The 26,845-nt window shown below is 45.5% G+C and overlaps 1 protein-coding gene across 6 annotated transcripts in view; it reads left to right on the plus strand.

The window, feature by feature from the left end:
- The window catches only part of SLC39A13 (solute carrier family 39 member 13), a 42,729-nt gene that overhangs the window by 11,352 nt on the left and 4,532 nt on the right, over positions 1 to 26,845 (plus strand). For 5 of the 6 annotated variants that reach the window (XM_057408876.1, XM_057408873.1, XM_057408874.1 and 2 more), the window contains 6 exons: positions 16,743 to 17,042; positions 17,462 to 17,575; positions 19,113 to 19,228; positions 20,504 to 20,656; positions 26,158 to 26,247; positions 26,562 to 26,612. In XM_057408876.1, coding sequence (XP_057264859.1) covers positions 16,775 to 17,042; positions 17,462 to 17,575; positions 19,113 to 19,228; positions 20,504 to 20,656; positions 26,158 to 26,247; positions 26,562 to 26,612 — 792 coding nt within the window. In that variant the 5' untranslated portion in view covers positions 16,743 to 16,774. The remainder of the gene's footprint in view (positions 1 to 16,742; positions 17,043 to 17,461; positions 17,576 to 19,112; positions 19,229 to 20,503; positions 20,657 to 26,157; positions 26,248 to 26,561; positions 26,613 to 26,845) is intronic. The other variant, XM_057408878.1, reaches the window with a different exon arrangement.

Genomic DNA, 26,845 nt, shown 5'->3' on the forward strand with positions numbered 1-26,845 from the left:
CAAGCCGTTATCTCAACCTCTAGGTGACGAGAAGGGAATTTGACTCAGAACTGCTGAATGAAATGAAAGAAAGCTGAAGGAATCAGAGGGTGATAGCACCTGCTTCAGTCTGCCATGACTAAAACCAGTGCCCCCCACCATGCCCCAGGGGGATATATTCATTGTACCCAGAGGCTGGTGGCAGCTTCCATAAGGCTCCATCACTAAAAGGTCTTATCGTTCCACATCTGCTTCGAAATTTGTTGGACCCCTTGAATAAATATGGAAACTGATTGTACTCTTTTATGCATTTCCTGTAAATCATCACTACAGAGGGAAGAGTGAGGCTTACTGGAGTTCACAAGGAGTGAGGCCTTCTAAAGCCTTTGGCAAGGGATAAATCCCTGACCATATGTCCTGGAGAGCAAAAAGAAAACCTAAAGCCCGAGGGTAAAAGTCTGTCTCAGTAAGAATGTGTTGGTATTTACTATTACAAACAAACAGGAGAGATATTTGTTGAGGGAAGGCTTTGAGATCAGAAATCAGAGTAGTATTTCTTACTCTTCATCACCCTCATCTGCAGCATAAAATGATAAGCCATCTATAAACATGAGATGGGGTAGGCAAAAAAAAACACAAACCAGAGACAGCTGCACAGACCAGCAGCTGTGACACACACAGGAAATTTGGATGGAAAGAACCATTAGTGCATTGAGACCATCTCCTCGCCTGTTAGCAGGGCCAGCCCCCTTTTAGCAGGCTTTGAAGAAGCAGCTCCTTCATGACAGATGGGGGGGACTTGAAGATTTTGTGCTTAAATAACCTCTCAGGGAAAAAGCCTTTTCAGATAATCAGTCTCTGTCTCACCTATCCTAATCTGAACTTGTAGCAGAAATAGGCCTAACCTCTGTAGTTGAAAGACCTGTCAAACTACCATTTTGCTCTGTATTATCCAAATAATGACCGTTCCTTTATTGTTCTACAGCAAGTTCAACAAAGCCCATCCTAGGATAGGCACATGATGAGACCAGGAACAGCTATTTTGCAGCTCGTTTGTTGAGTGATGGAAATAAACAGCAGGCAAGACTGTACATGCCTCTTGGCCAAAATGAATATCTTGCATCAAGCCTCAAATATTAGTTTTGCTTTGCAGACCATCTGCTTATCCTCTCGGTCCCTCAGGAATGGAGAGCATTAAACAGTTGATAAACACAAGTTTGAATTTTAGAGACTTGGTGAGGAGTCTGTACTTGGGTCATCCTGATTTCCTGGTGATAATCTGACAAATGCCAAATTAAAACTAAATCCAAAGTAAATGTTCCATGCGTAACTGAGTTAATTTCATGGCCATTTGGTGCCAAGGAATATTCTATCCCAAATTAAAACCTTTTATTATATCCTGTCACAAATTACTAAAGATACTCAATGGAAGTTTTTCAAAGAGCCACAGCTGATAAACTAATTGCATTGGCAAAATAAGAGCTCTGAAGTCTTGCCTGGCTCTTAAGCCCAGTCTATCCTCTTCCCCATATTGCCAAACATAGAAAACCATGTGTTTTCTGTCAAAGTCCCACAGCAAACCATGTGGAAAACAAAGAGCTTTAAATAACTCCTCCCCAACATGAAAGGTGACTAAGCTGCAGCTTCCAATAATATCACAGTCTAAACTCCCAAATTTTTCCTTTGCCTTTACCTGTCCTTGTGTTAAAGCCACATTGCTGTGCTCCTTTTTCTGATCACCTACGTCTTGAGCTCCCATCCTACTACATCTGGTGTGCTCTTTCAATCCTCATGTACTTGCAAAAATGTCACTTCAGTTACCTGTAACCTCCAAATCACTTCAGTGGAAAGGTGGATTTCATAGAGAAAATGGAACTGCCAGTTCCAACATAGAATCATAGAATGATAGAATGGTTTGGGTTGGAAAGGACCTTAAGATCATCTAGTTCCAACCCCCCTGGTATGGGCAGTGACACCTCACACTTGACATGCCACCCAAGACTCTGTCCAACCCAGCCTTCAACATACAAGTGTATGGTCCACAGTGGTTTGGGGTCTGGCTTGTAACCTGGGATACTGGGTTAGATTTTTGCTCCTTGAGTCATTACCTGGCCACTTGCACTCTTTATGCCTTTATTTTACCTGTTGGTCATGGAGGGGGTACATGTTCAGTGCCCTGTTTGAAGTAAAATGCTGTGTCTAAAGAAGAGCAAAACCTTTTGAGATCTGTTGAGAGAATAGCCTATGACATTATAGCATATAAACCTTAATGTAATAGTGGTACAACAGGATGTTTTCCTTAATAGAATTGGGATGAATATGTTTGAAACCATGAGAAACATAAAGGACATGACAGGGAAGTGTAAGCAGAGTTTTAAAGTCTGTTTTTAACTTACAACTTAGTCATGACAGTGTTAGTACTTTTAATTTTGTCCTGTGTTTTAGTGTGCCATGAGCCAAACAATAGTTGAACGGAGCAAGGGAGATGATGTCATTTGCTGTTAAAAAGGAAACTTTTCACATGACCTAAATCACACGTTTAATGCAAGCCACCAGCTGGGTTTTTAATTTGTCTTCTTTTCTCTCCAGTAACTTCTCCTATAGGTTCTGTCATTCTCTTGTTTCCTTTGAATTCAAATTAGGTTCTTGCACATGTTTCATTTCATCCAAATGTTGTTCTCACCTACTGCTACAGTACTAATAGCAACCATAACAATTCTGTAATGTGTTCAAAATCAATGGTTTCAATCACTATTTCATAACTCCTGGCTGGTTTGTTATTTTGAAGTTATTCTGTATTTTGATAATCTTAAGGTGAGTCATAGTTACTGGGGAAGACTGCCAGGAAATAGAGAACTAAAATCTTTATTGCTTTTTCATATTTTCTTTTTGAGGATAGATTTGTCTGTTTGTAAGCTGCTTGTAGAGTAAGAAGTTGGAAGAGAACAGCAGAGGAACAGCATTCAAGTGAGAGAAATTACAACTTGCTTTTTGTTTGTGAATGAAATTAGTCATTTTTTTCAGTTCTATTGTAGCAATAAGACAAGGAATGATGGGTTCAAACTTAAACAGGGGAAGTTCAGGTTAGATATAAAGAAGTTCTTCCTTGTGAGGGTGGTGAGGCACTGGAACAGGTTGCCCAAAGAAGTTGTGAATGCTCCATCCCTGGTGGTGCTCAAGGCCAGGTTGGACAGAGCCTTGGGTAACATGGTCTAGTGTGAGGTGTCCCTGCCCATGGGGGTTGGAACTAAATGATCTTAAGGTCCTTTCCAACCCAAACCATTCTATGATTCATTTGTGAATTTTCCTAGATTTCTCTAAGTGATGGCAGAGTTTTGAATCGGATTTCTGCAAGAGATCTCTAAGTGTGCTTTCCTGGTACATTTATTTAGACAGTCAAAGGCTGAAACTTTCCCTGCATACTTTAGCAAATCTATATGGAGTCTATGTACTAGTTTAGAGTAGGAAGGTTAAATCTCATAGTAAGCTATGAAAATGCAGCTTTGAAAAGCATTTATCTGCACATAAAAGTTGTAAATGCTTATGACAAAGAAAATGTTGATCATCATGAAGTTTTCTGGATGGCTTGATTATAATCTCTCCCTTTCCTTGTGTTTCGCCAGGCCTCTCAGACTTCCTCTTTGACATCACTCACCCTCATACCCTGTAAATCTTTAAGATTTCATTTCTCTGTAACTTCTTGTCTCTGGGCATCAGCGTCTCCCTGACTACAACCATGGCTCCTCCTGTCTCTTTGTTCTCTTTTCTGTGTCCTCCTTGTCTTTTTCTATGTTGCCTAATGCTTTCCAAGTCATTCCCATTGCCTTTAATCATAGTCAATCCATGCAACCCTTCCAGGTACCGCACCATTTTCTTTCCTTAACACTCTGGTTTGTTAGGAATCCAGTTACAAACCATAGTTCAGCTCCATTGACAGGTTTAGGAATAAAGCCCATTGTAACTAAGCACCCTAACAAAATATTTTTGCAGTGCATATAAGTGCTGTGTGTGGGAGGCCAACTTTTTAAATGTGCATTCTATCACTTGAAAATTTCCCTTGGGGCTCTGACCTTATAGGCAAATCTCTTAGACATTGGTTCCAAATGGCTTTTTGAACTGTCCAGACGGTGCCTGCTCAGTAAGGCTGCCTTTTAGCAGGTCAGAATAGAATCTTGGTTGTGCTTGTAGCTTGAATGGTGAGAACTCAGCCTGCTTCACCTGAAGTGCCAGTGCAAGAGGAGCTAGGACAGAAAATCAGTGACTCCATTTTGACACAGGCAGGAAACAATGAGAGGGAGGGGGCCTTGTTTCTACAGCATAAATAACATTTTGTGACTCCTGTATCATGATTCAGCAGCTCTGATGTCGATTTACAGTAACAGAGGAGGTGGGAGATGGTCTGTGGGGGAAGGAGTGTTGACAAAAGCATCTTGTATAACTTCCTCTGGGCTCCTCAGCTGTGTTATCAGGGGTGGGCAGATGTGGAGGAGAAGCCCAGCATTAGGGGAGCAAAGCCCCAGACTGCTGAGAAGAGGTCTGTGGCAATAGCAAGGAATGAGGGAGGTAGATAAGCTTTCAAACTCAGGATTTGTGATCTATGTGGGGCCACTGGCTTTGCCAACTAGCAGATGTATTTGCTCAATGTAAGTAAATGCCCATGCTGGAAAAAATGTGCTGTGTGCTATTCAAAGCATTTCTGATAGTGGCTTCTGAGAACACAAAACAAAAGATAAAATGCAAAACACTTAGTGCAGAGTTGGGGGGGGCGATAAAAGGATTTGGCAGTACTCACTGCTGTACTCTACCTCAGAACTTCTCCCACCTATCTTTCTCCATCGCTATTGCATCTGATACTGTACAGATTCAACTAAGATCACCTTTCTAGACCTCATCTTTGAGATGCTATGCCTGCATCCCAGTTTTCTCCTCCTAAGACTTAGTTTGAGTTGGTCTCCACACAAACTTTCTTGCCCCAGGCTGCATCTTTCTTTCTTCTAATCAGTCCTCTTGATGTCTCTACTAAATTTACTTCTGCCTGCACCTTTTCATCATTGATCATAGCACCAGGAAACCATTGCTATGTGCTGGATTGCTCATCTTGGGTGTTGCGTGTGAATTGTTCTATTTAACCAACAACTGGGATTACTGCTAACAGTGAATGTTAGTTGAGCTTCAGTGGCAATTCTCTTTGCTATTCATGTTCTGATTCCTCCCCCATAATAATGTCTGCCACTCGGTTTCAGTGTTGCCTGTGGCACTCCCACTATTGCTCCAGTCCTGGGCTCCTTTGTCAACTAGAAAAGAAAAAAAAAGGGCTTCCCCCACCTACTTTGAAGTACCTCTGATGAACTTTGCTATCAATTGCACTTTTTTTTAGTGCCAGCTGTATACAACTTCTGTCACCTTAGACAAACAGAAGTGGAAAATCCCTGATCTCATAGATTTCTTCTGTCTTTGAGACAGCATTCCAGAATGTCAGACTGAAACAGAACAGAAGATGTTCTCCCGAGTCTTCTTACAGAACTGTTTGTACCAACCTACTGAATAGCTTTGCATTTTACCCAAACGGAGACTGCACAGATTCATTGGATCTGGAAGGAGACTGTAAACTGCTGACCTCTACACTGCTGTGGTCTTCTTATAAGAAGAAAACTAGACAAGGCTGTAATACCTGGACTGAGAATTTGAGTGGTGAATATGAATAATGGATCCTCCTGCTTTTAAGAAGATGGAGAACTTAAATTCTGTCTTTTTTGGCTTGAGGGGGACATTGTTCTGAATCACAGTATTACTGTTTTGGAGATTGTTTTGCACTCCATTAACCCCTTCTATTTAACCCTTTCTGCACACCATGCCTTAGAGTGTAAACACTAATATTACATCTCTGCCAAGTGACGGCTACTCTACTTCCAGTGTCTGCAGCACTGTGCAGTCTGGAGCTTGAAGCACTCAAGGGTGAGTGGCAGCACAGGTCTCACTACTTGCAGTAGCCGAGAGTGTGAATCTTGGCACCAGCGTTCAGAACATGATCTCAAGAGGGACAGATGTAGATCTCACTCTGTGCAGAGAATGAAAGTGTGAATGTGGGTTATAAAGTATTTGTATGTCTGCAACACTGACATCAAAACATCCATACTGAACTGCAGCCTGTCTTCTGACAACTGAAGGGCAGGAACCATTGTTTGGGCTCTATCCTGGAGACATGAAGAAGATGTGTTAGGTTACAGAAGCCAGGGGTTTCATTACTGAGCACTAAAGAACATAAGAAAACCCTCTTTCATGGTCAGAACCCAGTATTACCTACATTTAGATACAAGATAAAGACCATATATCAAACACATCACTAATACTTATACCCAGCTTTCTGGGTAATACTGTGGCCTCATTGTTTATGTCTGAAACCTCAGCAAAGAACAAACCCATGCTAGAGATTTAGATTCTCCTAGACCTTTAGCACTACTTGTGCACACAGTCATATAGATTTCCCTTCCTTTTCCTGCTTACATTTGGTAAGATTAGGTAGAGCAGCTCTTCAGGATGAATCTCAGTTCTAACTTCTCTATATCTTGTATGGCTCATCTGCCACATTTCACTCACCTGCCCATACCTACTCTCTGGCTATGTCTTTCCCAAACCAGGCCCATCTTCTTTCTCCAACATGACACTGAAATCTGCCCAGATTAACTAGCACTCGCCAAACAATCCATTTATTCCTTGCAAACACTGGTGAAGTGCAGTGGGCCAGACCAAGCTCACAGCTGGAAGTTGTGCATGGAGGCAGGGATAAAGGAGTCACTGGGGCTTAGCAGACAAACTTGTGGTGCACACAGAGTTAATATGCTGACAGAAACACTGAGGTTTACATCTGAAAACCCAAATATAAAAATAATATGATGAGTAAGACTAAAATTCCCTGTTCTGAGCATCCATGGGGCCAGCTCCCCTCCCCCCCATTCAGGGCTCAGCAGTCACTTCTCCTTTTCTGCTTTGCCTTGCAGAAATGCGTCCTGGGATGAGTCAGAGCAGGACTTCCAGGCAGTACCATTACTGCATTCGGCTCCCACCACACAGCAGGCAAAAGTGCCTACTGCTGGGGTAGCTCCTTTCAAACACTTGGAGGGGTCTCGCTCTGATTCACTTGATACCCCTTGGTACTGTTTATTTCTGAATCCTGGGCTCATAGAAAACATTAAGCTGGAAAGGACCTCCTGGGGGCACTTAGTCCATTCTCCTGCTCAGAGTTTCACAATTAGATCAGGTTGTTTGAGGTCAAGGCCAGTTGAACTTCTGAGAATCTCCCCAGTAACCCTGGACATCTCTTCCACCTTTACTGGGAAGAACTTTTTTAAACCTTCCCATCCTATCCACATTCTGCCTGCCCCTATTTCTCTGCTTGCCAGTGTTCTACCTGTCAGTGCTTAACATTTACTCTTACATATGTGGGCCCTCCAGGGATGTTTTTATGTGCTCTCTCCAGAGAGTTTGTTCTGGTACCTTCCCTTTGGAGTTAGTGCACTTTTAGGGCACAATTCATGTCCCATCCCTTTTTCAGAAGCAAGCTTCTGACCGCACAACAAGAAGAAATATGTTCAAGAATGTCCTGGAGATGGAGTGCAGAGAGCACTATTAGGTGTGAGGAAGCATGATTTTACTTCCATTCCATTCCATCCCATTCCATAAGCCACCTTGATCCCTTTATTAACAAGTTCTATGGTGGAAATTCAGCTGCCAAAATGTCTTCTTAGGAAAGAGTCCAGCTCCCCCTGCAGTGGCTTGGGAGCCAGACTGCTCGGAATGGTCCCTTCCTTCTGCCAAAGCAGATGTTCGACAGGCTTTCATGGACACGCAGGGCTTAAACCCCATTGAGGCTGTGCCCGGCTAAGGGAAAGCCTCCCACAGCTCCACAGTGACCAGGAGACGGTTTGGCACCATCCCTGAGTTTGGGATGTTCCCGTCCTGCCTCGCCTCAGTGGGGAGAGGCGACCACCGGTGCAGCCGTACCATTCTCATTCCCCACCCCTGACTGCACACAGAGCCCAGGCATCAGGCTGAGCAGGAGCTGCGATGGCAAGACCAAGCTCTCACGTAGTGTCACCCGTGGGTTTAGCTGCTTGTGTCCAGTAGCTGTGAGAGAGATCAGATCTAACCTATCGGGTTAATCTGTATCTCCTGCCGCTGGTGAAGTTCCGTTTCCCCACTGCCACCCGCTTTAGCTCAGCCCCGGCAGAGACGGGGGAGCAGCTCCGGGCCCGGGCATCGCGTTTTGCGGGAGGGGGGCACCCCCGGGCGGTGCCGCTGCAGAAATGCAGCTTCTGCTGCTCTGAGAGCCACGAACTCCAGAGACCTCCAGAGCGCCGCAAGCGAGTGAGAACAACTCATTTCCCATTCATCCTTTCACATTCATTCCATCCTTTTGTCTTCAGCTTGAATGCTATGAACAGATTTGTCGGAGAGCAGATGCAGCCAATAGCTGCTACTTTGTCAAGGTAGGACTTTAAAAAATACTAATAACAATTTAAAGATCAAAATCAATCTGTTTGCAGCATTTGTCATTCCTTAGCTGATAATTTTGAGTGAATTTTTTATCAGTAAACAAATTATTTATCCCAAAATGTGCCAAACTTCACTGGTATCTCTGGGCTTTTGTGGCTGAACCCACCTCTGTCTTCATGGGTGCCACTGAACCACAATGTGTTAATGGGTTTACATTTTCTTCTGGGGAGCTGCTTCCATTCCATCATTGCCATTACTCTGGCAAGAAACTCCCAAGGCACCACAAAGATTGTAAGCAAGGGTAAGCACTGGAGATACCCAAGTAAAGATGTTAGAGAGGCGAGAACATCCGTTGCAAGTCAAAGCAAACTGGATATGTGGTGTCTGGTTTTGTCTGTCTGCCTTTAAATCTGATCTGTTGAGGAAATAATTCAGTAAAGAATACAGAACCCTCCAGAGGGCAATCAAGCTGAAGCAGCTCTGTGGGAGAAGGCTCCAGTCATCTAACTACTGGCTCATGGATCCATCCTGCTGAACTCTTGATCTTGCCATACTGATCTCTCAACTACCACTGCAAATTCACTGTGCAGCCACCAGCTATGGGAAAGCTCCATTGGTGCGTTAGCAGCTGCCATCTGGGGACATGAGCTGCTGAGTGCCCATTACATCATGAGTTCTTCTTGTGCTGGCTTATGGTGGGATGCCATAAAACCTGAAACCCTGAAGCACTGAAGTCAGAAGCAAACTCCCACTGATTTCTCTGAGACTGTGTTACCACCATTGATTGCACCAGTCTGAAATGCTCAGCGTGGCTTGGTATACCTGAGGAGGAGCCTGTTGTAGTCGTGGTAATCAGGATATGACCCTGTGGAACACAAGACCCTTACAATTTGAGAACAGAAATACAAAATACTTTCTCTTTAAAAGTTCCCTTTCAGAATTCAGGTTCTATATAAATGTTCTGCTTGCAAGGGAGAAAGGCAGAGCTTCTCTTTAGCTGCATTTGCAGTGTGGTCGTAGATAGGGTTGTGTTCCTGTTACTCAAGTGCAGAAAGAGCAGCTAAACCAGTGCAGGCGACTGCAGCCGACTGAATTCCCATGCTCCAGGGCATGACATTGTTATGATGTAATGAGGCCAGGGCAAAACCGTAGGAAAAAAGCGTCAGCATCAGCAGCGCCTCCCTGGGGAATAGGATTCATTCCGAAAACTGGAGCGAGAAACAAGTTCTGTGTTGCAGGGAGAATGGTAAGAGATGGAACCAAGAAGTCCTTCGGTATGTTTTGGAAAGTGCCTGTACTGGAAACCAGGTAGCTCTAACCTTGCTCAGCCTGGATGTAAAGCAAATCTCTGCTCTTCTCTGACCTAGTCCGAGGTTTCCGCAAACCTCTGTCAGAACCGTGGATGTTTTTCACCACTAACAGTATATTGGTGCTTGTGGAGCTCCGGGGTTACACACGTGTCATCACGAAGGTTGTACTGAACCTGTAAGGAGCAGGCGAGTATGTTTTAAGAGTTGCTCCACTATGTAAAAACACCTGAAGGCTAAACCTCAGCGCAGGCTGCCACACAATTCAGGTCCAGGCAGTCAACATCGAAGTAAAAAGGCAAAGTGAAAACAGGCGCGTTCTGGGCGGCCGGGATCCCACAGCGCGCGTCTGTGTCCCGCTGTCCGCATGCTCCTGCTGGGGATCTCACTGCGGAGCGTGAGGGAGGTGACTCCTGCGGGCCGGGAGCCCCGGGACACCGCGGGGCTCGGGCCGCTCCTCCCTCCCCTGGCCGCTGGGGGGCGCAGCGGGCGGCAGGGGGGGTCCGGCAGGAAGCGCGGCCGGTGCCCGCCCCCCGGCGGCGGTGGCCGGAAGCGCGTTCGGCAGCGGGTCCCCGCCGGGGCGGCGACGCTGGTGCCGGGGAGGCCGGGACCGACGTGGCCGGCCGGGGGGGGGGGGGCGGAGCCGAGGGGCCGCCGGGCGGGGCAGGCCCGCGCCGAGCCGCGGCTGGATGGCAGCGGCGGACCGGGGCACGGTAACGGGGGCTGGCGGAGCGGGAGCCGGGGGTCACCGGGCTGCCCTCCGCTCCGCTGTTGCGGCGGGGAAGGGGGAACGGTGGGGGCCGGGTTTGGCCGCGCAACTCAACCCCGGGCTGAGGTGGGACGGGGTGAGCAGGGCCGGCAGCGGTGCCCGCAGGGAGCAGAGTCCCGTAACGGTGGGGCTCGGCCCGGCCGAGCGCGGGGGAAGTTTGAGAAGCGCGGTGCCTGGCCTGGCTGCTCCTGCCGGGAGCCGCGGGCTCCCCGCCGCCCGCTCCCGGCTCCTCTTCGGCTCCGGGACCGGCATCTTCCCCCCCGGTGCAGCCGCCTTTGCCGTGTGGGTTCCGCGGCAGGCGCGCCGGGGCCGGGAGCTCAGCCCCCCAGCGGAGAAAGTTTGGGAAGTGTTTGCTTTGGAAATCGCGGGGGGGTCTCGGCGCTGGGACCGCACCTGGGCCTTGGGGGGAGGCTGAAATAGCGGCCCGGGGTAAATCACGGCCTCAGCACTGCCGTGGTGTCGGAACAGTGACAGGAGCGGGGCCGCCGTTAACCCCCTGCGGACCGGAGCCGGGCCCGGGTGTGCTGGGGCCTCTGCCCCAGGCTGCCGCGGTTGATGGGTTGGGAGGAGAAATCCCACCCAGCCCTGGGGTGAACGCCATTGCCCGATCGGAGACTTTCCCTCTTTCGTGCTGGGAAGAATGGGGAAGGAGTCGCTGTCTCGCAAACTACTTTTGAACAGTGTTTGAACAGCGTTTTAACTGCCTGCCTTGCCAGCTCTTAGGTTTGCGCGGGGTCTGTATTCTGTTGTGATCTGGACACCCTATCGTTCTTAATCCTGTGCATCTCCAGCCTTTGGCAGTGCCCGCTGCGATGTGCATGATTTCCAGTAGTCGAGTGTCTCTGCAGAGTGGTTTTGACGAGAGAGACGAGGGAAAGGGGAAAGGGTCCCAGCGGAGCAGTGCGGTCCTAAAGGTGGGCAGTGATTAAGGGAGGAATGCTCGGGGAGGAGCTGGAGACCTCGTGTGCCTCAGCCGAGGTCAGGGCTTCCAGGAGGAATACAAAGCTCTCCACAAGGCTAATGGAGGGAGGTGGCTCGTGGAGAAATTTTTGGCTGAAAAGTATGCTTCCTCCCTGGAAAATAACTTTTTTCCATTCCATGCAGTGCTCTTTTGCAACTGTAAAATCAGGCTTCCAGGGAAAACACTTGTAAAAAAGCCTTTTCTTTTTCATGTTCCCCCCCCCAACAACATCTAAAATGTCGTTGTGTGGCAATGAGCAATTGTGCTGAGACTGACGAAGCTGTGTGGTCTGGAAAGGCAGTGTCTCGGAGGGGAGGAGGTGGGTGGCTGCAGGAATCGTCGTCGTGTCAATGTTTTATTTTCTCTTTTCCAGTAGGTTTTTCCTTTGGCATTTTGAGCTTCGTCCGTGCTCTCTCAGGCACTGCCTGCTACAGAGCCACCAGGGAGGAGGACAGGAGCTCCTCTGCCTTGGTGTGCAGGCTGCCCCTACACAGGAGCGTGTAAATGGCAGATCTCATTTGTTTGTTTTTCCTGAGCTGGGAAGACCTCATGGTTATTCCAGTGCTGAGGCTGTTGCTGAAGGAGCTGAGCAGATCTGACTCCTGAATTGTAGAATCAAAGCATGGTTTGGGTTGGAAGGAACCTTAAAGCTCATCCAGTTCCAACCCCCTGCCATGGGGCAGGGACACCTTCCACTAGAGGAGGTTGCTCCAAGCCTTGTCCAACCTGTCCTTGAACACTGCCAGGGATGGGGCAGCCACAGCTTCTCTGGGCACCCTGTGCCAGCGCCTCAGCACCCTCACAGGGAAGGATTTCTTCCTAATGTCTAACCTAAATCTAACCTAATGGTGCCAGGCTTGTGATCTGACCCGGCTGAGAGCTGTGGTCCCAAATGGTGGTGTCAAAACCAACGAGTAAATGATGCACTGGCTGTTTTCTCTCCTATGCATGTCCTTAAATAGATCCTATACTCTTCTTGAGAAGGATGTATCTCTATAAACCTGGCTGTGTCTCTGCCTCAGTGACCACAGACATCTTTGAGAACCTGCAGGTACTTTCTCTAGAAATTTCTCCAGACCTTCTCTGAGTTCCTAAACCAGAAGCTGTTGTCTAAAATCAGGCGTAGGTAAAGGCTTCTTCCACCCTCTGCACTTTAGTTGCAGGGTATTATTGTCTCCCTTGAGCTTTTTTTGTCCTAGGACTACATCCCAACTGCTCCTTTTCTTCCTTTTAAATATTTGTCTTAGGAGCAGCTGGTTTGAATTGAGAGACTTCACAACCGTTAGGTCAAGTTAGTATCTCATGAGGAGTGTGTACTAATGTGATAGAGAAGCAAAGGGGTTATAGAGATCAGAAGTGCATTTTGTTGAGCAAGTGATTACGATATATTAGGAAAAAAGCAAATGCTGGGATAATGCTCTAAATAATTATCTGGGTGTAAAGATCAGATCAGTGTGTCCTGGGTGATGCCCCAAGTTCCTTGTAGATGTTTTATGAGCATCAGGAATTTATTACATGAGATATGAGAATGTTCTTGAGCCATGAGGTAATGACAGTCAGGCAGCACAGGTGTCAAGAAATGTACTGGTTTTCCCTTGAATAACAGGAGAAGACAGACCTGTGGGCCACAGAAGGTTGACCAACACAAATGTGATTGGGGGAATTGTTTTTCTACCCCTTTATGCTCATTTATTGCCCCTTTTTGGAGGAATCTGGTCTGTTTCACTGCTGGGAGAAGGACATGATCCAGGTATGCAGCCTGGTTTTGAAGCCCTGGGCTTGCCCCGTGTCCTGTGTGCTACTGCTTCTCTCTCCAGGATTTTGGTCTTAAAGACCCTGTCAGGTGTCCTCTGGGGCAGATGTGGGCTGGGGGTGGAGAAGGAGGTGAAAGGAACAGACTTGTTGAGTCAATTGCAGTGATTACTTTTCCAGACTGAGTCTCAAAAGCTGTGACAACAGGGTTGTGGAAGAGGCCAGTTTGTGCCACTTCCCATCATTGCCAAGCTGCAGAGAGCAGTCATTTTGCTGCGTGTGTTTGTTGCCTCTTCACAGGCATGGTTGTATAAATCCTGATTTTTAAATATCCTTTTCTCTCTGTTCCTTACAAATAAGCTGTCCTCAGTCATTTTCCAGGTCTAAAACAGTCATAAAGGAAGAGGGTGTCCATCAGGCCTGCTCTGGAGTTGGAAGGGGTGCCTGTCTTTTTTTAAAGCAGGAAATTCTCTAATTGCAGGTTGTTATGCAGCAGCGAGTAAGCAGAGAGAAGGCTGTGGCTGGTGTAATGTGCTTGAAGAGTCCCATCACCTCCCTGTACAGATGCCTGTGTAGCTGACAGCTTCAGCTTGCATTGGTACTTGGGACAGAACTACCCATTAGGTACCATGGTAGGGGACAGGTAACATTTTAAGAGCTTCCAGTGCAGGATTCTATGGCATAGTTATTACCACAGTTGTGTGTGTCTGCGTAGCTTTGGGGGTAGCCTGCATCCCTGTAAGGGGAGTGAGAGGGCCTGGCAGCTTCCCAGGTACATTCATAGGGTGACACTGGGCACAGGGCAGCTCATAGGGCTCTCCTCATAGTCATTATCAGTGCTCAGAGCCTGGAGTGGTTGTACTGATAGTGCTTGACAGCTGAAAACCTGCCTCCTTTCCTAGGGTCCTGCCAGTGGAACAAGGATCCCACCAGTCTACATCAAATTATAGGTGTAGGGCTGGAGGGACTTCAGGAAGGGATTTAGTCTTTGCAATGAAATAGCATCTGCATCAGGTATTTACCCTTTTCCTCAAAAGAAGGAACAAAATCCATCCGGGTGCTGGAAGTTCTGTATCGCAGATAATCTGTTTCAGTGTATCACCACTTTGGCACCATGTAAATTTGTTTCTTCATATCCAGGCTGAACCTCGTTTACTATTTGAGCTGATGCTACAACGTGGAAGAGTTGAGCACTTTCCCCCTTTCTTGTGATTTCTATTGTATGCAGACCATTCTGTTCTCTTCAGTGTTATCTTTTTAAGACTAAACATACCCATGTCCTTCAGTTGTTTTTCCCAGGTCATGCTTTTTACACTCGGATTTTTTCTTTCCACTGCAGTGTCTCTGATCTTTTTCATCTATTTTATAAAGAGGAGTAAGTGAGGGTGGGTAAAGGCTGTTGGCTGAAGTCTCACGTCTGTGGAGTGGAATGGAATCACTGCTTCTGCGTCACACGTACAATGCAGGGAGAATAACATGTTCCAGGATGTCATTTGCCTGCTGTACTGCCTTGGAATTAATTTCTGAATCGATGTAATGCATGTGTGCATTTTTTGGTGGCACATTGGTGTTCCTGTTTTTTCTCTCGCTTAGTATACTGTACTGTATGATCTTTGCTGAGCTTGTTTCATGGTATGCTATATGTAGTTGGTTTCCTGCAGCCACATCAAAGCACTGCAACAAGATGCTACAAACCCATGAACTTGCTATGTTGAGAGTATTTTTTCCTTGTGAAACAGTAACAGTTAAGAAAAGTGATGAGGTTTGTATGGGTCAGTAGAGTTTGCACTTGATCAGACATTATCTTGCCACCAAATGTGGTTCCTTCTTGCATCCTCCCTGCTCCTGATGTCTCTGCTCACTGTGCTTGGAGCTCATTGTTCTCCTCCACAGGAGCCACAGGGCCCTGTCCTTTAATATTTGATTACTCACTGCAGCTGGGCCTTCCTCCTGCAGTGATTTAGTTCAGGGACTGAAACTGGGAAAAGTTGAAGCCTTTAAAAATACATAGTTTTTTCCTGCTAGTTTGTTGTGCTCATGGAGCCAGGTGTGAGCATGGGGAGGGGATGCTTTGATGCTTCATGAGGGAGCGGGGGACAAGGGGCAATGCTGCCCTTTTGGGCTGCATTGAGCCCTTAGGTTGGTTCCAGCACCTTGAATTTTGTCCTGATAGTGTCAGCCCCCTTTCTGTCTGGCTGTTACTTAATGCTTTGCTATCTTTATTACTTTCTTATCTTATAGGTAACTACAAACTGATCATTTAACTTGATCAAGAGTCTGTCAGAGGATTGAAGTTACTGGTCTGTAACTTCTTAAGTCTTCTGCCACCTTTTTTTTTTCTTTTTATAAAGGTAGGTGAGGCATGATGCTCTCCAGCCTCCTGTAGCCTTCCCTATTCAAAGATGGTCACTAACGCTTCAGAGATTACTTTGACTGGTTTCTTACATGCCTTCAGGTGAATGCCATTATTCCCTCTCAATCTAAAGCTGTTCTGTGAACATTTTTAAGCCATTCTTTTCTAACGTGCTCTTTTCTCCCATTTCCAAATTAATCTTGCTTGTCACATTTCATTCTTTCTTCTGGAGACTGAAGGAGTGTTTGCATTTCAGCCTTTGCATCATTTGCTTTTCCTTCCTGATTGCCCGTGAGAGTGTAATTATCCTTATTTACCTCTTCTAACATGCCCACTTCTCTCCAGTTTTCTTGTGACTGAAGAGTTCTTAGTAACAGCTGTGCAGGTCTTGACTAAGAGACCATCTAACCCATGCCCTTCCACAAAAGAATAAAGATAGGACAAGTATATATGATATTTTCCAGCTACTCATGCAGCTCCTTTCAGATAAGGGTATTTCCTGAGTCTGATGTGAGCTGTCTAACCATAAGCAATCAAGAGATTTGTCTTTAGTACTTGTCCTGTTTCTGTGTAACCCATGTAAAATTTTCCACATCAGAGAAGCTACCACACAAGCTACGTGCTGATGAAGAGTCACATTTGTTTGAAGCCTCACTGGCTTCACGTGGTGGCTGGTAGTACTGAACAACTGAAGAGATGGTGAATAACTGACCCCTGTTCACCATCTTTACACCACTCGTGCTTTCACAGACCTCTGTTAGGTTGCCTGTCTTGCATCCTCATTTGTTACATGGATGCTGTTCCGTGGCAAAGAGTAGATTTACCTGGGTAGCATCTCTGGACAATACCTTTCACTGAAGCCTCAGGACACATAAGGAAGTCCTTATTCCAGCTCACTGAGGGGAGATGCTGAAAGCCAGACTTAAAAGATGTTTCATGTGCAGTTTCATACACCTAAGCAGCCTCTCTGTTCTTTAGTGCTGTGTTGAAATCAGGAAGAGTTTCAGATGTTTGTTACCTGTGCTAGGATGCTGAGGGAGGGGATGGTGTGACCAAGGCCTTTCCTCTGGGATGCTGGGAGGGAATCTCCAGGACTCTGTCAGGACTGCTCTCCTCTGCTCTCTTTAGAGATTGGCCAGCCCGGCTGAGACCTCTTAGCGATGACAAAGCAAAAGCTTCTGCTTGACGGGACACTCTCCTTGTTCCTGATCGTGGCCTGTGAAGCTCAGCAGATCCCGGCAGGTCATGCTGCTGCAAGTTCTGGTCCTCTGTGTGAGAAGGAGACACCATCCTTGGGGAACCTTTTCAGCGTTGAGCGCCTGGATGCCTGGATCTGTTCCCTCATCGGTTCGTTCATGGTGGGGCTGAGTGGGGTCTTCCCCTTGCTGGTGATCCCGTTTGAGACAGGAGCTGCTCTGCGGTCAGAAGGTAAGCCTGCTACACGCCTTAGCCTTTCTGAAGCCACAAGTCCTGGGTTGTTACTAAATGACACAGTGATGAACAGGACCTTGTCACAGAAATACTGTCCTCTAAAACAGACAGTCCTTTTCTGATGCTTTAGTCCATACCTACAAATTTGACAGGGAGTCCTTGGACAAATGCAAGCCCAGGACGAAGCTTGTACAAAGGGTATTGTTTGTTTTGCACCCTGCTTGGTTCAGAACCTCCCACTCAGTGATGTCCTAGCCAAGTGGTGCAGGGACTCCAGCTGTTTGTTCCGTGCTCTCTCCTTTGAAAGCTTGCTTTGCAGATGCTTCTAATATAGGTCCCTCTGTGCAAAATCTCAGCTGGAGATGTTTTGGCTCCTGCTGAGTTGTGATCAGTGTTTGGTTTGGTTTTTTTTTTAGCTGGATCACACCGTTTGAAGCAGTTGCTGAGTTTTGCAATTGGTGGGCTATTGGGGAATGTGTTTCTGCACCTGCTTCCTGAAGCCTGGGCCTACACGTGCAGTACAACGACAGGTATGAAAGCTTTATGTGCCTAGAAGCAGTCTGTGCTATGCCTACTGCTACATTCCATCTTGAAAACACATGTGATACTTCATCTTTGTACTCTGCAGTCCTCTGAAAATTCTGAGATTGGCCACGGTTTCTTTTTGTTTCTGTCCTTGAGATGGATTTCTTGTCTATCAACTTTTCCTATCTTGTTTTAGACACCTGTAAATCTCTGTTGGTTTTCCTTGGTCCTTACTGTAAAGAAAGGGGATGCTTCTTTAACCTGATGGGAAGTTATAAATGTGTGAGTGGTCTGGTACATGAACACGTGCACCCAAGGTTCTGCCCCATCAGGTCCATCTTGTCTATAAATCTGTCCCTATAACAGTGTTGCTTCTGGAGCCTGTTTCTTGGGACTAACTGGGGCCTCTCCACTGGATACTTCCATCTATGGAAGCCCAAATGTGTTGCCCTCCCAGTCTTTGCTCAAGGAGAATTCATGGAAAATAGTTTACAAAACCATGGTAAAAAGGAAAATGGAAATGCAGAAAAAAGGAAATGCAGGTGATGGAAACCTCTGTCTGCCAATGAGCTGAACACTGTTTGGGCTGGGACATAGCTTGTGGTGTCTGTGTATCTCCTTCACCCGTCAGAAGGGTTGTTGAAACCTGTAATGATTGTATCTGTCCGCTTCAGCAAACCAATGGCATAGAAGGCAAGTGCTGCTGCATCCCAGCTGTTGAGACACTGAGGAATCATTTCCCCACTGAGAACATGAGAGAGGGGATGAGGATACGCCGGGTTTCCCAGGCTTTCTTGCTCCTGTGTCCTGGGATTTCAAATCTGCTGGGCCTTTGGTCCCTTTCTTCCTCGGCTCTAGCACTGCCAGCAGAACTTGCTGTGCTTTTTTCCCCCCCCTTTCTACAGTGGTTCCCAAATTACTCTGTTTTTCTGCTCTAGCTTGTTTGCTTCTGCCAGGCTGTCCCAAAGCATAAAGGTTTCCTTGACCCATGTAAGCCCCATTACAGAGTCGTTCTGTTCTTCCACTGCCGTGCAGTCTCCATGTCTGCAGCCAGGCTGAATGGGTGATTATCTCACAAGCTTGGCTGTAATTGAAACGAAAGTTTATAGCTTTGGGCTTCATAACTTGTGCAGGTGTGGCAGAAAGGGGAAGGTGGGTCTGTAGCTCCACTAATGGCAGATTTCATGTCAAGGCTTGCTGTTCAATAGCTGCAGCTGCAGGATTTTTGTTGATGTAACCTTCACTTGCCTCTGGAGCTCAGTGAAATTCCCAGTGTTGTCAGGCAATGCTCTGGATTGCACAATTGAAGCAAAAGGGGGCTCTCGCTCTGTTTCCAAGATGAGGATATCTATTAGGTCAAGAGTGAGCAAGTTAAACTAATTTGCTTTGAGATATGTTGGCTCATTATTCCTCACAGGAGGTCTTTCCATTGTTGTTTATGTCTTGGAAGTGCTGGTTAAACTGTCTGGGGCAGGATGGGCTCACACGTGGGAGATGCTGTGCACTTGATAGTGTCATGAAGATTTCTCTCTTGTCCCGCAGAAGAGCAGAGCTTTCAGCAGCAGAAGCTACTGGGTCTCTGGGTGATCATTGGTTTCCTGACCTTCCTGGTGCTAGAGAAGATCTTCCTAGAGGAAGAAGAGGAGTGCCCTGGTGTGGTAAGTTTGCAGCCGGAGGGGAGGGAGTGCTGCTGTGTTTGGAGCACTGTACTAAACACCTCATCTGCCCTATCTGACAGGCACAGCAAATGATTCTGGAGCTGTGAGTATCTTGTCAATGCCCTTTGGTTGCTTTTTGCCACTTTTTTTGACACTGGGCTTTAGAAGAAGGGGGTTTATCTCTGGGCTTTGGTTTTGTGGTTTTAGCTGAGATTTCTCACTTCAGGGCTGGTTTTGTTCTTGATGTGGTATGTGTGAAAGAGAGCTCCCTTGTTATGTGGACTGGGAGCTGGAGCGCTTTGCAGATGAGACTGTTGCTCAGCCAAGGTTTGAGGGATGACAGCTTGCTGATGCATGTTCCACTGAGCCATCGTGACTCATTCACCTTCTGGGTCCTCAGTCGGGACAAAGACCAGCCTTCTCTGGAAGCCTTCCTCACTGCCATGAGTATGGGTATGGCCCGTATTGGGCATGGCCTGGACCAGGCATTTGTGTAGGTAAAACATGTTTATGGTTGGCCAGGTAATAGTAAGTAATGGTTCAGAGGAAGGTCACCCAGCTGCAAAGGGGCAGTATAGGCAGAGGTATCAGAAGGAGAAAACAGTCAGTCCTCAGACATCTGCACAACACCTAACAGCAGCTCCTGCAGACTGTTCAGTCCTTCCTGTGCCGTGACTTTTGAGAGGTGAGACTGCAGGTCAGTCACTGCATAATAGCAATTAGGCATTGCTTTGACTTGACATGAGACTTTAATATCTGAAAGGAACTTAATCTTTTCATTTACAGAAAGACTGATGTCTGAAGGGAACATTTTGTTATTTGGAAGCTGACAAATCCCAGCTATAGAGTAATTCTCTTGACTTAGTTACTCTGATACACTGGGGAGACCAAAACTCTTTTTGCTCCATCCCCTGCCCAGGTGGAGGTGTATTTCTCTGGGCAGCAGCTTCCAGCAGAAGAGTCAGGCTCAGTCCCTCATCTTTCCAAAGGAACCTGCCTTATGCCAAGGGGATGTGATTCCAGTTCCTCTTCTCTTTCTACTTTCCTTCTCTGTGTGATTGGGAAGTCTTTATTCTTGCCTCACAGTGCAGGTGTCACAATGCACTCTGAAATCTGTCTCGTTTCTGACAGTTGTTATTAACGTAGAGTGCCAAAGCTGCTGATTTGCATTGGAAGGACAAAAGGCTTAAGGGTGAAGACTGGATTTCTGACCCTGAGTCCTGCTTATTTGTCACTGACAAAAAGGGAGTGACAACTTGTTTTCCCCTGATTCAGGTCTGTGATTCCAAAGCACCAACTGGAAAGATTCCAAATGGAAGTGGCTACGCAGTGCCAAAGGTGGCAGGCCAGTCCCAAAGAACAGGAACAGATTTAGCTCAGTGTAATGGCTCTTCTCGCTGGTCCTGTCCAACAGACAACAGAATCAAGGTAAGGGACCCACAAACTCACCTTCACATCTTATGTTATTGGGGCACCTGTTTTAAAATTCAGGAGTTGTCTGTGGAAAAAAACTGTGCTTGAGTGAGGAATTCCACGCTTGAGTGAGTTGTGCTTAACTTCCTGTCAAAGTGTCTGTGTGGGTCACAGCAGGAAGGAAATGGAGGATTTGGGAGAAATCTGCACTGCAGTTTATGCCAAAGAGGCAAATCCCTCTTGTGAAGGCATATGTCTGATACTGTGTGTTTTGGCTGAATCCTGAGCCCAAAGTGCAGTACTTTCATATTTGGTTACTCTATGTCTTACAGTCATTATATCTTTATTTGCTTAATTTTTTGTGCTGTGATTTCTCTCTTGCCTCCATTGTACCAATTGTGAGCTGCACGTTTCCTTCTAAGGCACCTTTTGGAAGCATTTTGACAGTTGAAGCTATCCACTGTAAAACTTAGAAGTTCTGTTTCTCTTACCAGTTTATTTGCAGTCAGAAAAAGCTTCTTGTCCACTTCTGCTTCCAAATCTTTATTTTCCATCAATTCCTTTGCACTGAATGTCACTGGCAAAGAGTTAGTGCTTCCCTTCCTCTCCCTAGGTTTATTTCTCTCCTAACTTAACTTCTTTGCATCAGCTTAGCAGGTGGAGAAGGGAAAATCATAGAATCATAGAATCGTTAGGGTTAGAAAGGACCTTAAGATCTAGTTCCAACCCCCCTGCCATGGGCAGGGACACCTTACGCTAAATCATATCACCCAAGGCCTCATCCAACCTGGTCTTGAACACTGCCAGGGATGGAGCATTCACAACCTCCCTGGGCAACCCATTCCAGTGCCTCACCACCCTAACAGGAAAGAATTTCCTCCTTATATCCAACCTAAACTTCCCCTGTTTAAGTTTGAACCCGTTACCCCTTGTCCTATCACTACAGTCCCTAATGAAGAGTCCCTCCCCAGCATCCCTATAGGCCCCCTTCAGATACTGGAAGGCTGCTATGAGGTCTCCCCGCAGCCTTCTCTTCTCCAGGCTGAACAGCCCCAACTTCCTCAACCTGTCTTCATAAATGAGTACTCTTCAAAATGAGTACTGTGCCATTGGGCTAACATTTAGCTTGGTTTTGCTTTCAGTTTTATGGTACTACCTTTGCACTGTGGAAACCCTTGTCTGGGTGAACATTACAAGCGAGAGAATAAATGATTGCTTTGGTGAAGTAGGGCCTATAATTTGAGTTGGAAAGCCCATTAAAAATGTTCAGGATGGAAGGAGAGTGACTATGAACAGAAAGTGTGGTTGCATGAACTAGCCCAGACCTGGATATGTGGTCAGTCAGAGGCTCTTCAGTCTATTTTAAATCTATTTTGCTGTAACTTCATAGCTCTTCATAACTACACGATGTGGAAGATACACTGAGATCACCGGGAATCTTTGAGTCTGTCACATTCATATAACCTATACAGACACTGCACAGGCTGCAGGGTGCTGTGTTCTAGAGGTGATAAAGAAACCAGTATTACTGAGTTATGAAACACCGTGCCATGATTTTAGAAAGGTCTATATAAGGAACCAGAGACTTGGAGGTTGATTAGTTTACCAGTGATTGCAAGTAGAAGGAAACACTGATTGGGGATACAATTGCTCAGGGATTGGTCCTCATTTTAAAAATATAATGAAATTAATATTGATTGATAAGATTTTATGGAAGATAAATTCTTGTCAACCAAACATTTTTTCCCTGCCTTTTATTCAGTTGTGAGATTGTTTGATGAAGGTAATGATGCTGAGAAATGAATAGAAAACATAACTTTCTCCCACATTCTAATAAAACTAGTACTGCATGAAATCAACTTTGCTAATATTAGCTCCATTAAAAATCAGTGATTGTGTAATATCAAAGACTGGATTAATGCAGCCTCCCTTACATTTGTTTACTGGTGGTTTATGATTCTTCTAAGTGATTGTTTATAAAACCTCTACTACATCAGTGGCACATTGTGGCTGCATGAGGTCAGTGATATTGGCTAAACAGAGTAACTTACCAAAAGAGCTGGATTTTTAGCATGTTTTGATCCATGCAAATATTAAGGAATAGATTAGAAAGAATGCAGATCATACTTACAAGAGAGGGACAGTTTCTAGCAAGTCAATGCCTTGGAAAAAGGTATGAGAATCACAGTAGGAAACTGTTTGAACACATTCTTCCATTATGATGCTATAACCAGGAGGATGGGTGAGTAGGAAATAGTATCTAAGAGAAGAGGCAAGTGTTCCTCTTTCTGTATAGCAGTAATGAAACAGCTATCTGTCTTTTTCCAGTAGTGTTATTCACAATATCCAAAATACTACTAAAGGGGTCAGGAAGGAGCTGAAATAATTATTTTAGGTTTGCTGTATGTGATAAGAAGTGGCTTTCTTTAGACTTTAGCTCTGTAAATGTAACAGATCAGGGCTGACTTAAAGGATACTAACACCCATGTAAGAGGTATGACTAAATTTCAGTAGTTAAAACTATACCAAACAGTAGCAGACTAGAAATCAAAGACAACTGTAACTGAGGGTAACTTCCCAGTGGACCAGCTTACTTTAGAGACATAGTAGATTCTTTGTCGCTTGCGGGCATTAAGCTGTGATTTAAGCCACTTCCTACAAAGTATGCTATAGCTTAAGAAACGATGGGCTTCGTGCATAAATTGAATGAGATTCTTTCAGCTATGTTATGTAGAAGGTCTAGATAACCATGGAGAGCCCTTCTCAGTCTACTGGCTCTTATCAATGTGCATGAAACAGAAACCAACGAGTTAACATGCAGTTTTAACTTTGTGCTTTCAGAGCATATCACCTCAATATTTTAATAGCCTTTCTGGCAGGGCGGAAATTACCAAAACCACCGAGATCTTCCTCCGTTGTTAGCCCGTTTCCTTAGGCAACAACATAAGCAGTCATTCCATCTGTCTGTCCATCTGTTCTGCCCTTCATTTTCAATAACTTTTGAACCCATAATTAATTTTGCTCGAGTTCAAGAGAGGAGAGAAGTCTTGAGGGTAATCAAATTCCTGCAAGCTCCATAAAAATCAGCATGGTGGTAGAGGAGGAATGCAAACTAATGTCCTACTGACAGACTGGGGCAGAACTTAGGTGCTGCTTGGTAGGTCCCGCTGGTTGGCAGAGCAGCAGGTAGGTCTCACTGCCCCTGTGGTTTGGGGAAGTGACTCTCATGCAGTGCAGGGTGGGGAAGGGACAGACAGGGAACAGCATTGCTGGAAGTGAGCAAAGTAGGTGCTTACAAATAAAAGAAGCTGTGGCACGCCAGGCTTCTTGGGTTCTGCTGTTTGCTCTATAACCCCCTTTTTTGTGTTCAGGAAACAAAAAAGGCAATATAATATTTAAACAAAAATAGTTGCCTTTCAGGGCTTAATGACCAGTAAGCTGTTGGTCATCCTTTGTCCATTTATATTAGATCTTCTGCTCTACGGCTGCTGCTGTAATAATTTGTCCTAGCTTGAAAACTGCAGGTGGGAGGCTTCCTTTGCACCCAAACATAGATCAGTTCTGCCCTGCATTGCAGCCTTCATTCCCTTAGCAAGTAAAAATATTGTACAGTACTTCTGCATTGCATATTCTTTCTTTTTTCCTATGGCACATGAGGTCCTTGCTGGTTTGTAGAAGTGTGTTTTATTGCACAGTGACATTAATTCTGAAGCATGAACATAAACACTTCATCTGGCTGTGCTCTTTATGAGCAATGAGAACATCCTATTAGGGATTCACAGAATGTAAATGTCAGAGACTCATAACTGTCACATCAACCCAATTTATTTCTGAGCTCTCCAAGGCTTTGCTTCTTTCAGTGACAGCTTTTGCCCAAGCCACTGACAAAAAAAAAAGTCATCATGTTTTAATCATGAGGTCTATTTTTTCCCTCGACAGTGGTATGGGAAAAGATTTTTGTGTAAAACTTCTGTGAATAATTATTACTAGCTTATGGGGAAAAAGCAATCACATAAATTCGCAACATGAAAAGCAGGAATATTACAGTCGTATTTGACTAAAATGAGGAGGGAGAAGTAAAGCTGCTGTGTTTGTGAGTCTGCCTGCATGCATCCCTTTGTGTTCCCTTTCTTACCAAAGCATGCAGGGAACTTCAGCATCCATTGTGGAGACGTTACTTACATTATTTACTTAACATGATTTGCAGGTAGGCTTCTTTGCTTAGTTCTTTGTTTTCATATTTGGTCATCAGTTTAGTTGTCAATGCAGTTTTGTGAAGTTTACAGCTTCTAAAGATGTCCTGAGATCCTGCAGTACAAGTGCCCTGCAGAAAAGTGGCGCGTTGGAGAGAAAGACTTGACAGAAAGCCCCATATGGCAGGAAGAAAAGATGCCCCAAGCAGAGTTTGATAGAGACAAGGAAGAGCAGAAGACCAGAAGGGGCTCATGAAACCTATCGGCACTTGTGTTTTTTCCTGGCTGAACTTTGGCATCTTGTGCTATGGTGAAATAAGAGGTCAATAACACAGTTTCTAGACAGTCTCTCCACTCACTGGATGCTGCCATGTAACTGGAGTTAGTATATGCCAGCTTAGTTCTTGCAGTGCAGAGAGAGTCTGATGTATGGGCCAACACCTGATTTGATAACAATTCAAACTGCAGTGTCTCAGGACCCACACAGAGTAGTTTTTGTTAAACCTGATGGGGAAAAAGGGCCCAGAAACCTGTGAGCAGAAGAGCTTCAGATCAAATCACTCAGAAAATCACTTCAGGTCAAACACTCAGAATTTCTCTGGAGATGACCATAGCATGATAGGGAAGTCTCAACATGGGGACGGCCTTGTGAGGATGGCAACTGCTTTATACTTACAATTTTAAGAATGTGTTTGTATGCAAATGCAGAGACATGCTGTCCAGCCCTCTAGTAGGTGTTTTTTTGGTGACTGTCATCACTGTCTTCTCTTTTTATTCTTTGTTAAGGGTAAAGCAAACCCACAAGCACAAGCTTTTTTAGAACCTTGTTTGAAGATTTGTTTAGTTATAAAAAGCCATTTCAGCAGCATTTGTTCTGTTGAATTGTTCTTGCCAGCTTTTTAAAGTGGAGGTATTTAACAGATACGTGACTAGAAAGCAAGGTCAGGTCATACCTGAAGCCAGTCACCTGTGTAAATTAGTCAGGGTTACCTACAAGGTTTTCAACTTGGAATCAGGCACATTCTTGTATTTTGGCTTTCCTCACATTCCTGTCTCTGTTTCTAGAGCTCTGTCATGTGCATAAGATGATTATCCTCATCTCAGACAATACTTGCCTACCCTAAAACTTAGCTTACTGTCAAAATGAACATAATACTGAATTTATACTTGAGCACTGACATAGCTTAAGATCTTCACCAGAAGAACCATGTCCTGACCTTTCCCAGGGGATCATGCCTCTATGTAACTTGTGTCTAAGCCATGTGCTTTCTTTTATCTTGTTATGTCTCTTCCTTTATCAGGGGCTCTTCCTTCTCTTTGCAGATTAGCGGATACCTCAATCTGCTGGCCAACACCATTGATAACTTTACACATGGCCTGGCAGTAGCAGCCAGCTTCCTGGTTAGCAGAAAGGTAAGGTTTCTGTCACCAGTTGTGTACTAAACTGGAGAGGTGTGTTCTCACATGTGATACAACATGCAAAAATCCCAAAGATGTGTGGAGTTTTCTCCTATTTTCTGGAGAAATGGAAGGAAATTTTCTGAGAAATAGAGACTAAAGTTAAAAGCAGCCCTTCTGATGGAGAGCTTCTTCTGATTTGGGTCGTGTTAGTCATTTGCACTGTAACAAGTCTTAACTTGGAGAAAGGGGCCTTGACATGCTGATGAAAGCCTCATCTCTCAGAGCTGGGGGGCTGTTTCCTTATCACCTTCTCTCCTCTGCTACAGGTTGGATTCCTAACCACAATGGCCATTCTCCTGCATGAAATCCCACATGAGGTGAGAGGGCTTTGTATTCTGCTGTCATGAGGGGTTAAAGGGGTGTTTCATCTACTAAGAGAAGGGCTGGGTCTGGTTAACATTTTCTTGTCCCTTTAAAAGCTGCTTCCTCTGGAAGACTGGTGACATGGAAAACTAGAAACAGTCTTGAAGCACTGGTCTTGTTATGGATGACCTTTGTGACTGAGAATCATGGGATGGTTTCTGTTGGAAGGGACCTTAGGGATGCTCTA

The sequence above is a fragment of the Pezoporus wallicus genome, unplaced genomic scaffold (assembly GCF_028554395.1).
Source record: "Pezoporus wallicus isolate ANWC-B61680 ecotype Strahan unplaced genomic scaffold, APGP_CSIRO_Pwel_v1 contig_6382, whole genome shotgun sequence".
Classification (NCBI taxonomy): domain Eukaryota; kingdom Metazoa; phylum Chordata; class Aves; order Psittaciformes; family Psittacidae; genus Pezoporus; species Pezoporus wallicus.